The sequence below is a fragment of the Scomber scombrus genome, chromosome 2, assembly GCF_963691925.1.
Source record: "Scomber scombrus chromosome 2, fScoSco1.1, whole genome shotgun sequence".
NCBI lineage: Eukaryota > Metazoa > Chordata > Actinopteri > Scombriformes > Scombridae > Scomber > Scomber scombrus.
The window spans coordinates 2078023-2090781 of NC_084971.1; the positions used below are offsets into that span (position 1 = coordinate 2078023).

The 12759-nt window shown below is 38.3% G+C and overlaps 1 protein-coding gene across 1 annotated transcript in view; it reads right to left on the reverse strand.

The window, feature by feature from the left end:
* Positions 1-377: 377 nt before the first annotated feature.
* The window catches only part of vegfc (vascular endothelial growth factor c), a 75738-nt gene continuing 63356 nt past the window's right edge, over positions 378-12759 (reverse strand). Inside the window, exons 6-7 of the mRNA XM_062433074.1 lie at positions 7022-7346; positions 378-962 (exon numbers count right to left, since the gene is read on the reverse strand). Coding sequence (XP_062289058.1) covers positions 854-962; positions 7022-7346 — 434 coding nt within the window. The 3' untranslated portion in view covers positions 378-853. The remainder of the gene's footprint in view (positions 963-7021; positions 7347-12759) is intronic.

The window sequence follows — 12759 nt, forward strand, 5'->3', positions numbered from 1 at the left end:
TCACAAACACAGCTCTTGTTAGGTCTTATAAGCGTAAATTCTCATCCCAAATCTGCTTCTTAATATTTTCCTTTTCAGGTATGAACGTTCTTGTGTGGGTTTGACTATCAGTTTTACAAAATAAAAGTGGAAATGAATAAAAAGGTGATTTCAGTGTTTTTAAAAGTTCAAAGTCTTGTCTTTACACTACACGCAACACAGGTTTTACCAACAGCTTCTACCTTAAGACCCTTTAACTTTTTAAACCACTGAATGCTCAGTACTGGTGCTGAAAGAACACACCAGAACAGACTGGATAAGAAGTAAGTTAACAATATACAACATCCAGTATACTTTATTTTACAACATATACTTTACATGATATAAAAATATTGATCACAGTGTATTTTCATGGAAAAAGGTCGAAATTGCATAAACAGAGGTTGAAAAATAACATTTAATAAATTATATAATCAATATCTGACATACGAATACTAAGACATAATTAATACAAAACCCCCCAAATATTTTAAAACAAATTATTTAGACAATATTTTAAAACAAGTGTCGAGTGTTGACTCTTTCTTTCAGTCCTTCTCTCCATCCTCGGGCTCCGATCAGTGGCTCTCATATTAAAACGTCCTCATAGCCGGGTCAGTGCATTTCCCACCTTCAAATCACCAGAGTTTCCCATATCTGCACTCCAATCACTAAGGTTTTCCCACATTCATCAGGGTCCGCACACTTAGCTGCCATCACAGCTGATGGGGATACTCATGACCAGCAGGTCTACAGGGGATGGCTGATGAATTCTATGTGTTAAGTTTGTTATTTTGCTCATTAGCATCTTGTTAGCGCCTTATTTAGCTGGCAGTTAGTCCAGCCGTCTCCAATGGGATGGTACACATCGGCACACTTCCTCGCTGAAGGAGAAACCCGGTTCACACCTTCGCCTCCTGACCTCGCAGGGAGGCCTGAGACAACTGCAATGAAGGAAAAAAAATGGGATTAGGAACAGAAATAGGTCCGGTTAAGTAGATAAATATATTTAGAAAATATAAGTAGAATGTATTGGTTTGGCAGATTGAGTCCCTGCACAGCAAGTGAATACATGTAATGTATCTGTTAAGAGATTTCTAGATCACAATGCAAAGTTGATTTAGAAAGCTCATGGGATGTCCAAAATGGAGAAGGTAACTCTGGGGAGCATGAATATGCTATTTGCCAGTGTGATTTTGATATTTCTTCTGTACTACTTGTTAACAATTTGGTTTGATGAGGGAAAGTAGGCAGGATTTGAACTTCTGACTCAAGGCCTTTATTATTCTTCACACAACTATTTTTGACACTTTCTAGGAGAGACTGTCTAAAAATGTACACCATTATTCCCATTTCAGCACACAGTTCTTTCTGAGCACACCCTGGCCTTTATTTTAGACAGTTCAAAATGATGGGGCATGGCAAAGAGAAGGACAAATGAAAATCTGAAGATTTTACCCAATCCCAATCCGGACAATTTTGACCACATGAATTTGGGGTATATATATGTTCCATGTTATGTCCAGGTATCGCCATGGAGAGCCACATCTCCATGTGTCTCTAACTTGATTATGTTTGAAAATATAGCCATGTTTTACCAAAATTCGCAAAAACTAAACATTCACAACTTAAAAAAAATAAAAATGAATCTTGCTTTCACTATTACCCTAATTACAACAAATGCTGCTGGTGAGTAAAGGCCATTATCCTTTGATTTAAATCCATCATATGACCTATCTATCACATCATGCAATTTGTTAGATTTTATCTTTATTGTAGAGACATGAATCACAAAGGTTTGTTTATGGAAAGCACCCAACCTGAAACCTCAGATTCCACACTGGTGTGGCTCACATATTATCGTGGATTTGAATAATTTTGGTGATTGTCTGATGTGGAATACTGTTTCCTAGGAGCCTGGAGGTTTTCAGTACAACCAAACTGCTGCAAATGATTGAGGACCGCTGCTGCCCCGCAAAGACAAACACTAACTACTTTCTTGTGTGTTCCGAAGGTCAAAGGTTACAACTAAGGTTTAGATTTCAAAGCAGTAAAAGCTACAGCCTTCAGAACTACTATGTGATTAACAACCCAAGCCTGAGCCACCAGAGCTTTCTCCAGGACAGGATGTCAAACATTGAGAAAAAAGGTTTTCCATTTTAACTTCCGATGCAGGTATTGCTCTTTGGCATTACTGGACAATTTGATGTCTTGAACCCCAAAAACAATCGTAACAGCTCCTAAAAACTCATATCTGGCTAACCCCAGATCAGAGCCCAACTTCAAATGACTAATGAGCATTGGAGCACAGAATATCGAATGAAGTGATTGGCAAGATGGAGTCAATGTTTTACGTAGCAGTTACGCACTTCATCAACATAACAAAGAATCTGGGACTAGTGTGTGATTGCCAATGCTTTTGTGGCTGCACGGGATGTCACATGGTGGATGACAGAATATTTAGTCATGGTTACTTAAAGAGACCCATGCACCCATGATGAAACACACAGAAGAGTGCAAATGAACATGTTCGTGCACACACACACACACACACACACACACACACACACACACACACACACACACACACACACACACACTGGAAGATTCACATAGACACAAAGTAGTAAATCCCAGACACTAGAATCCTACCACTACTCATAAATCACTCTCAAACAGGGTCACAAAGGGTCAAGAATGGACTGGATGGATGAATGTGTGTGTATGCGTGTGTGTTTCCTCCTGTGTGAGGAGAGGAAATGGTTAAGTGACAGCTAGGAGAAGTCATTAGCACACTGCAGTCTTGTATTACAGACCAGGTTCACAGCAATAACCATCTACCACTGCCGGACACACAGACACTAACATCACCAGTGTGTGTGTGTGTGTGTGTGTATATGTGTGTGTGTTGGAGCAGAGGTTGATGACTCTAGGATGTTGCAACCGCTAAAATACAAAAACAAGTTTGGCTTCCAAATGTCTCCCTATAATCACAGTGGTAAAGAAATTAGTGAGCTAATAATTTTATGCCAACAAACTTGGTTTCACATTACACATGGTGATATGTTATATTATGCATCAATGTAGACTACAAGAACAAGAACGCTTCATCATGTTGGAAAACTGATTTTGTGTAGATGTACAAATCCTCTGAATGGCCATGAAACACATCTTGTAGTGAAAAGCTGCTGTAATGTTCCTATAGAGGCAGCCTACTCAACTGGCGGCTGAATGGCTGACATGATGCGTTGAGTAATACATTTGTTTCAAATATGTGATTAACTTTGGGGCACAGCTTGTGTTGCCAAGAAAATGTAATTAAGCACTTGGCATAATTTTCTTTTTTTCTTTAATTTATGACTAGGCTACTTTTATAGCCAGAAGAATCCAACCAGTTAACTAAACTACAAACATGCCTTAAGGACATAAATGCCTGGATGACGTGCAACTTACTGCTATTAAACTCAGAAAAAACAAAAAGTTATTGTGCTTGGCCCCAAACACCTTAGAAACACATTTTCTAATGATAGAACTACTCTTGATGGCATTACTTTGGCCTCCAGCACCACTGTAAGGAATCTAGGCTCTGTTTTAAGACTAGGTCGTACAATCCCTTATTGATTTGCACTCCTAAGGTGTGGAATAGGTTGATGCAGACTGAGGGGTTCCAGGTAGGAGCCATTGAGCCAGATGCAAGAACCACTCATACGCACAGATTCGTTCTTAAACCAATGCGTACGAGTGATTTACGAGGATTTGCCGCATTCACCAATTTTCTCGTATTTTGGATTTTCTCTTAAGTACGAACACAATTTACGAGTGGTGCAGACCTGTTGTATCTGTCACTCACAACCAACCTGCAGTCCTCCAAAGCAATAAAACACGACTGTTACTGTCTAATTGTCTAATGGCAGTGTGCCAACGATATCATGTCTTTTGGGGGAACTCAAATTTTTCGGGGGGGGGGGTTGACGTCATATACTATAAGCAAGATATGATAATCACTTAATGAACACATAACACCTCCACACGGGTACCCTCATCTCCAACTTCTTCTGCCGGCTTGTCCTGCGTTGTCATCCCGGGTGTTAGCAGGTCTGTGCTGACAGCAGTCCAGCAGCAGGTGTAACATCAGCAGTTGAGCTTCAGAGTCAACTGACTTGAATTTTCTTTTTAACATCACTGTATGCTGACTACCACTTAACAGAGAAATGAATAATGTCGATCCGCAGGCTGATCGTATATTATATTGTCAGTAATTTAGAGACCCCCGAGTAATGGGTGTGAACTACAGGGGATGTAGAGAAGGGGGAAAAATGTATACTATGTCCCGTTCATTAAATTGCACTTCTGAATCCTGATGACATTACTCTGTTTGTAAAATTATTAGGCTATTTAGTATAAAGAAGTAGGCTATTTAACAATTTAGGTAGATATATCATTTGAATTGACAATTGATATATGATATAATGCAAGCTTACAATATAAATATTAGCTGCCAAAACTACAGCAACTTAGGGCACACTCACACTAGGGCCAGTTGTTCTGTACCGTGCTGAAGCATGGATGTCCCCCCTCCCCTGTCCCCCGCTGGCCCGTCCTGAAGTAAGACTTAGTTTATTGACTTAGAAGACGCCAAATGACTTACTTTAACAAATTTTGTTAGTTTATATAATGCTGATTAGTAAAATATTACTTTTATGAAGGTCACAGTCACAGACAATAAACTTAGCATTTCATAATTGTGGTAGCAGCGGTGCAGCAGATGTAATGAAGCCCACCCAGCATGCTGGATGCAAACTAATATTAAGCCTTTAGCTTATTCATTATAATGTCGATGGACATAAATTGATTTCTTTTGCCTTAATAATGATACAATAATACACAAAAAATGGTCGGATTGGGAACCCATACATACATAATATCTCTGCGTTGCATTGAGTGTTGCTTGAAATGACCAGGGCTCAGCTAGTGTTGCCTTTTAAATATCATTGATTTCCCCGGGATTCCCTGGAAAATTGGCTTCTTTTGCTGGGATTTAAAATGTCTTATTTTCGGGAAAAATATTAATCCCTAGTACGCATGAGCAAGTGTACCGTGCTCAAGCACACCTCTTCCAACCGTACCGTGCCAGGGAAGTGTACCGCTAGCCAAATAATCCAGACTTTAGGGGGCAAACGTGCTTGGGCATGGTACGATTGCTTATCCACAATTACTTTTCCACAGTTACTTTTCCACAATATAAACTGACTAACTGATATTTATTTATAACTGTTATTCATTTAATTGAAATATTGCTTAAGTAATAGTTTAACTCCCTGGCTGATGACATCCTCTGGCATAATTCATGCTCAGTCATTTTTGTTTTTATTTCTGTGACGGTGCGCGCAAGAGACAGCGTTCACAGCACGGGTCATTTTTCCTCATTCTTTGTCTTTCTCAGGACCTTTAATTCCACTAACACTAAATAATAATATGTGTTTCTGTTGATCTATTTCTGAGAGCGGGACCTCAGTCTGAGAGCTCGTAAAGTTCTTATTCTTAGTCTTTAGTGCCATTTTCATGAATGGAGCTTCTCCACAACCTGCCAGTCGTCTGACCTTATATGGTATTTTGGGGGCGTCATTCATGTTAATTTACTATTCTGGGGAACGTGCGTTCATTTAGAACAGGTGGGATTCATCATTTTTACGAAGGTCATTTACGACTGTTTCCTGGTGATACGAGTGTTTGGTGAATCCGACGTGGCTCACTCGTAAATTCCACCTCGCGAAAAAAGTATGACAGATTTAAGAAGAAAAATACAAACATATTCTTGCATCTGGCCCATTGTGCTGTCTATGGGACAGAAGGGCTAAAAGCCTCATCGGGGTCGTCAGGTGGGCACCCAAATTCTCTGGTGTTTGGATGATAGGCCCACGACACCTCCAGAGGGCTCATCATCCCTAATTCATTATTATCATGCGGTCCTAAAAAGTCTCTAAAGACTCTTTAGACTTTGACATACGTACTGGAGGAGCCGGGAATCGACCTGCCAATCTTTCAATTAGTGGACAATTAACTCCTCCTGAACCGTGTTGTGTACATACAAAATGAGAATAATAGTTCAGGGAAATGTCCTGCCGCCAAGCCCTTAGCTTTCTGACAATGTGGCCCTCTGAACAATATAGTTGAAAAGCCCTGCTGTAGTGGCTAATATTATACTATAGCTATATATACTATTTGATAATTGTATTTTTCTCACAGTCTCAGGGTTAAACAGTATGTACTGTACTGCTGTTACCAACAAGATTAGGAAGGTTTTGTTTGTCAGGGGCAGATGTAGTAATATGATGGTGTTATTATCAATAACAATGTAAGTCTCATAACAGAGATGATATACTTAACCTCCTGCCCATTATGGATGGATTGATGGATATACAATGAATAGATGTACAAATTGATGAAAGGATAGATGGAGGGATGAATGTGGATTGATAGATTAGATGACAAACGGTTGGACAAACTGATCAAGGGGTTTAACGAATAGATGGAGAAATTGGAACTTAATGGGTTGATGGATGGATGGTAAATTAATTGAATGGGTAAGTGGATGGACAAAAAGACAAATGGATGGACAATTCGATGGGTGGCTGGATAAATGAATGGATGAACAAATGGATTGATGGATCAATAATAGATGACTGATTGAAATGAAGGAGGGTTGGATCCATGGGTGGATGGATGGATGTTGATATAAGATATTACTGAAATTCAAAGCTTTCAACCACAGACAATTAAGTTGTTGTCAAGTTATGAAGCGGCCAATTTATTTTGGTTGCTGATATGTAAGTGGATAAACTATTGACTCACATTGTGCATAACCAATAAGAGAGCACTAGATATAGGGACCCAACCATGCTTCCTAAAAATGTGTAGGAAATAAGCTTCCTCCATAAAGGCTTTGGTGAAAATCTAAAGCAAACCACAAACAGCACTGAATGTATGCATCCCTACTCCATACCTGCATGTAGCTTGGTGGAACCTCCGTCCTTTTAGGAAACACTTGTTGGGCGACTCGTTACATTCACAGGAACACTTTGTTTTATTGAGGGGCTGGTGCCGTGGACATGTCTTGCTACACGTGCACTGACAGGTCTCCTTGTTGAAGACATGGGTCTGCGGACACGAGGGAGTCAGCAGGGCATTGCACACACACTGGCAGGTGTTGCGGTCCAGGTGCCGGTTGGGGCCACAGTCGTGAGTATGATCCCCACGCTTACATACGCACTGACAGGTTTCCACGTCCAGTTCCTTATCTGGGCCACAAACGTCTGCTGAGAATATGTCTGCAGAGATGTAAGGAGATGGAGACAGGTGGATTATTATAAAAAGTCAAGGAGTAAAAGAACTAGAGACAGAGTAATGGTAAATAGACTGTACTTATATAGCATTTTTCTAGTCTTTTTGACTGCTCAAAGCACTTTTACACTACATGTCACATTCACCCATTCACAACCTGATGACAGGAGCTACCACACAGGGTGCCAACCTGCTTATCAGGAGAAGACTAACATTCACACACATTCACACAACCGTTGGTGCAGCCATCAGGAGCAATCTGGGGTTAAGTATCTTGCGGGACTGGACGAGCCAGGGAATCGAACCACTGATCTTCCGATTGGTGGACGATATTTAGTGTTCCCTTTTTTTTACATTTTCCTATGCTTATGGTCTCCGAAAGTAGCAAAAAACCAAGGACTGGCGCACAGGTGGTCGAGTGGTAAAGAGCACGTGCCACATACGCAGTGGACTCCGGTTTGAGTCCCGGCTGGCGGACCTTTCTGCATGTCACACCCCCTTCTCTCTCCCGTGATTTTCTGTCTCTCTACTGTCAAATAAAGATGTCTATGCTGGAAAAAATCTTTAAAAAAAAAAAAGAAAACCCAAGGACTACATCTAACCAGTTAAACGTTCGTGGCATGTATTAGCAATTAAAAATATAACTAAATATCCCTTCAAACACAGTCTGTGGGACAAGTTAAAGTATTTTAAATCACTTGTACCTCCAACCATACAATTAAATACTGGATTAATTGTATATGTTTAGATGCTTGACCAATAATTGCTATGACAGTAGACGATGCTTCACATATGGATGTTACTGCAAAGAAGCTACAGATTTGAGAACACATTTGTTTCACACACATCTTCAACCTACTGTAGCAGCACAGAAGATCTAAACAATCACCACAGTTCCAAGGTGGACACCAAGATTAATGTCACCAATTCAGTATCCATTCAAATGTGAAATATGGTTATAATCCCCCCCTTCTGTTCCTGAGTTGTGGTGTCAAATAATAGCCAGAAAAGTGTTTTTGCATAACATTATGATGTCACAGTTGACCTTTGACCTTTTGGATCTAAAATGCCATCACTTCATCAACAAAACTTGTGAGTATTTGTTATAATTAGCATATTAATTTTTGAATTATGGGCAAAATGTGTTTTGTGAGGTCACAGTGATCTTGACCTTTGACCAACAAACTCCAATCAGTTCATCCTTGATTCCGAGTGGACGTTTATGCCAGATGTAATGAAATTCCTTCCAGGTGTTCTTGAGATATCATGTTCATGAGAATGGGATTGACAACGCAAAAACATAATGCCTCTGGCCATGGCTGTCACTGACACACAGGCATACAAATAATGGATGAATGGATAGTGAACTTGGCTGACCCACTGAAGCAAGTGAATTTGACACCTCCTATGAAACAAAGGTGTGTGCCACTTACATGCACAGGCATAACTTTACTGTATAGGTAAATATACAGTGCCAAATACAAATATATTGATCAGACTGGTGTCAGTGTTTGAATTTGCAGTATATGCAGTATATGTGTAGTGAGTACTATGGCACTGGTGTGATACAGTTGTTAAGTGGCATGCAAAGGTTACAGATGTGGTCATTTGCTGCTGTAAGACAAAAAATACTGCTGCAAAACAGTGTTGTACGTTTTGGTTGTTAAGGAAAGATGTTACACAACTACATATAAAAACTGTGCATGACAGTTGTTTAATGATGCTGATTAAGTATGAAACTGAGACACGCTGGCGAAGCAATGATCTCTCCTCAGGGATTACACAGATGGTTCTCTTTCAATAATGGTAAACTGTCTTTTAGCTTAAAAACACAGAGAGAGAAAGAGAGAGAGATGGAGAGAAAGCGACAAAAGGTCTGGTGAATTGATGTTTAGACTGTTGCGTACACATGTGTTTGTGTGTGTGTGTGTGTGTGTGTGTGTGTGTGTGTGTGTGTGTGTGTTTGCGTGTCTATAGATGAACAAACACGGATGACAACTCTTACAAAGATGCATTTACTGCTGACAAAATGCAAGCTGTGTCTTCTCCAGCAAAGTGCATGCGCCTAAACACAGTAAACAGCCTAAATCAATGTAATGAACTTCAGTGGAACTTTACATTCCCCAAAGGACAACTGTTGTCATGGAACTGTTTTCATGCTGGGAACAAAACAACAACAATAAAAAAAGAGACCTTTGATGAATTCTGTAAAAATTAAATCATTTGTGCCCTTGAATTACTGATGAGTAACTCATACACTCAAATATCTTGATTGTTATAATGATTTCTCACATGAATGACATCTGCAATAAAAAAAAACAGTTTCCTGATGATGCAATCGGTCATCCCCTAAAAATGTGTTTAGATGATGTCAGAGATTACATCATGTACAACAGTAAAACAAGAAGTGTAGCCACATCTCAGTCCAAAAAAACTAAGTGTTATGATGAGGCGACAAACACACATGAAATAAATAATGACGCTATTATAGCATCAGAACTTCAGGCTCACTCTGAATAAATATATGTTAAACACATCCACTTGCTTGTCCTATACTGGCCCAATTATGCACAATTGGCTATAATATATATTTTTTTAATTTAATGGAATTCAGTTACATAATTTGGGGGCACCAATTATTACTTTTAGGGAACCACGTGATTTGAACAAATTACATCATTTAATTCATTTTAGGAAAAATAAATTACACCATTTGGGAAAACATTTGAGGGAATATTACATAATTCAAGAGTAAAAATTATTTATTTTTTAGGGAAAAAAAGTTACACAATTCAACACCACAAGATTTTATATTGGATAACAACTAAGCAAGTAAAGCCCACATTCTTAATATGAAGGAACATAAAGCACAATGTACTCAAAGGTCACAAATTGTTCATTTCAGGGAACACATTCAGACAAATTGCGTGATTTGACAGCATCAATTCTTAATTCATGAGTGCAGAAATCAAGGTCTTTTATGTGAGGAAAGAAATTAGACAATTAAGAGCTTCATGTATTAATTTAATGCAACAAATGAGGGAACTTCAGGCCACAATTTATTAAACTGATGGAACAAATTATTTCAAAGTTTGATACAAAGTTTGGAATTTAGAGGCACGCTATACAATTGAGGGAACATATTCCGTAATTAAAGGACACATTATTAATGTCAGAGATCAAATTAGAAAAATCTGTGACACAAATCATTTTTTGAGGTAAAAAAAGGATAAACCCTGAGGGTATAAAAAATTAATTTAGTATATATGTTTATATGTTATTCAGTGTGTGTTGAGGGGGCAAATTATTCATTTGAGGGAGTACCTTATGTCATTTGAGGGACTAAGTTAAAATTTGTAGTAGCCTTAAATATTCATTACAGCCCAAAATATCAACTGGTTTGATGTGTAATTCACAGACCCTCTGAGAAGTAATTGGTTCAGTATTTCATGAGAAGTTAAACCATTATAATTAGAACGCCCAAAACACCCACATAGAACACATGTGTGATCATTCGATGACATGTGGGTGTAATGTGGTTTATGTATTATGATACAATGAGATGATGATGATGATGATGATGAGATTGAATGGTACTGGACATACCATGGTTTGTAGAATAATGTTCCAAAGAGTTTTTTAGTTATGCAGGATCACACAGTGCTGATCCATTGTGGGTTAGCTGGCGAACTTGTTTTTGATTGGATGTGACAGTCACTGGCGAGGGTTAATCCTCTGCGAACGCACGCATACATAAATACACATACAAACGGGAGCTGGCAATGTTGTTTCTGTGGAAAGTGAGCAAAAATTGGTGGTTACACCAGTTAAAATTGCACTATTGTAGGATTTCACATGAAAGCCACGTTGTGTAAAGTCTTCATTATTATTATAAGCTCCCTTGCTTTGTTTATGGTGGGAGACAATTTTATGTTGCTATTTTATGTCCTTGCTTAAAATGCTTCTACCATAGTTGTTTTTTGAAGGGAAAGAAAAAAAAATGATGAAATGTAGATGGATTTTTTTACATGACAGGTTTCCACATTCAAAAGGTAGTGAAAAAATACACTAAATCTAAAACTCACACTAAAAATACAGCTGTTAGTTCTGTAAGATTATCCCAAAATTTCACATGCAATACACATTCTTACATTTTTAAACCACAATATATGGAAAAAAAAACAATGGAATATGACCATGTGATACTTTGTCTGAATTGCTGCTCTTTATGGTTTCTAGTATGGGTCCTGAACGTATTTTTAATGATGCCAAATTCTTTCTATCCTCCATTCTTTTGGGATTTATCATTGCTTTTTTTCTGTTTTTGCTTTTCACCAGATGTTTGTCCCGTTTGCAAAAACAAACTTTCACAATATGAGAACAAAAGAAATTGAAATAGAAAGACATAGAAAACTGTCTACAGTGAGGTCTGTGGATTGTGCTGAGTGACTAAGACATTGTTTTTGGACAGACTGTCGTTTTTCACAGTCACTTTTCTTGACTGTGCCTTGATTACATAAGACATGTATTGTTGATTCTCACTATAACACTATTTTATTACTGAGAGTATCAAGTTACCAGTCAAAGGTGCGGACACAGTTTTTCCTTCAAGTGAAAGGGAAGGTGTGTCCAAACTTTTGACTGGTAATGTATAAGGATCTTAACCCTTACATACTGTTTGGGGTCAAATTTGACCATTTTTTACATTTGAGAGCTGTAAAAAAATACCCTATACTCTTCCTAATGTGACGGTGCAACTTTTTTTTTTACATTTTGTGCAACTGATACACATTCTTATATATGCAAATGTACAAATTTGACCTGCATTTGTTAAAAAAATTGAAAAATCAGCATTCTTCATATTCAACTAAATGTTCTCCTGGACCATATATAGGGATTGTGAATGTGTTTGTTTCCCCTCATTGATCAATACAATACACTCTGTTTAATCTCTGACAGCTTCATTAAGGATTAATCAAACGTTTATTAATGACTGATGGGGAATTTATGAATGTGAATTGGTGTAGAGACTAGTTATGTGTCAGAATATGAACAGTATGTAAAGGGTTAAGTTACATTTCATGTAGTTAAAGTATATATAAAGTGCATTGGAGTCTTCCACACTGTCTTTTTCAATGTTGGAGGACTGATGTTTAAATTATTCATTACCTGACACATAGGGTATATGTTTGGTTTACAGAAATATCATTTTCTTTTCATATTGAATTTCTTGGTTTGTGAACAAGCCATAAAATACCACATATTTGTGTAGCCTCTCGGAAGAGCAAGCTGCTAACCCCAACCCTAACCCCAACCCTAAATCTGAGAACACTGAGAATGCCTCCAGCAGTGGCAAGTATTTCCAGTTTAAATGTAAAGTATAAACACAGTAACACATTC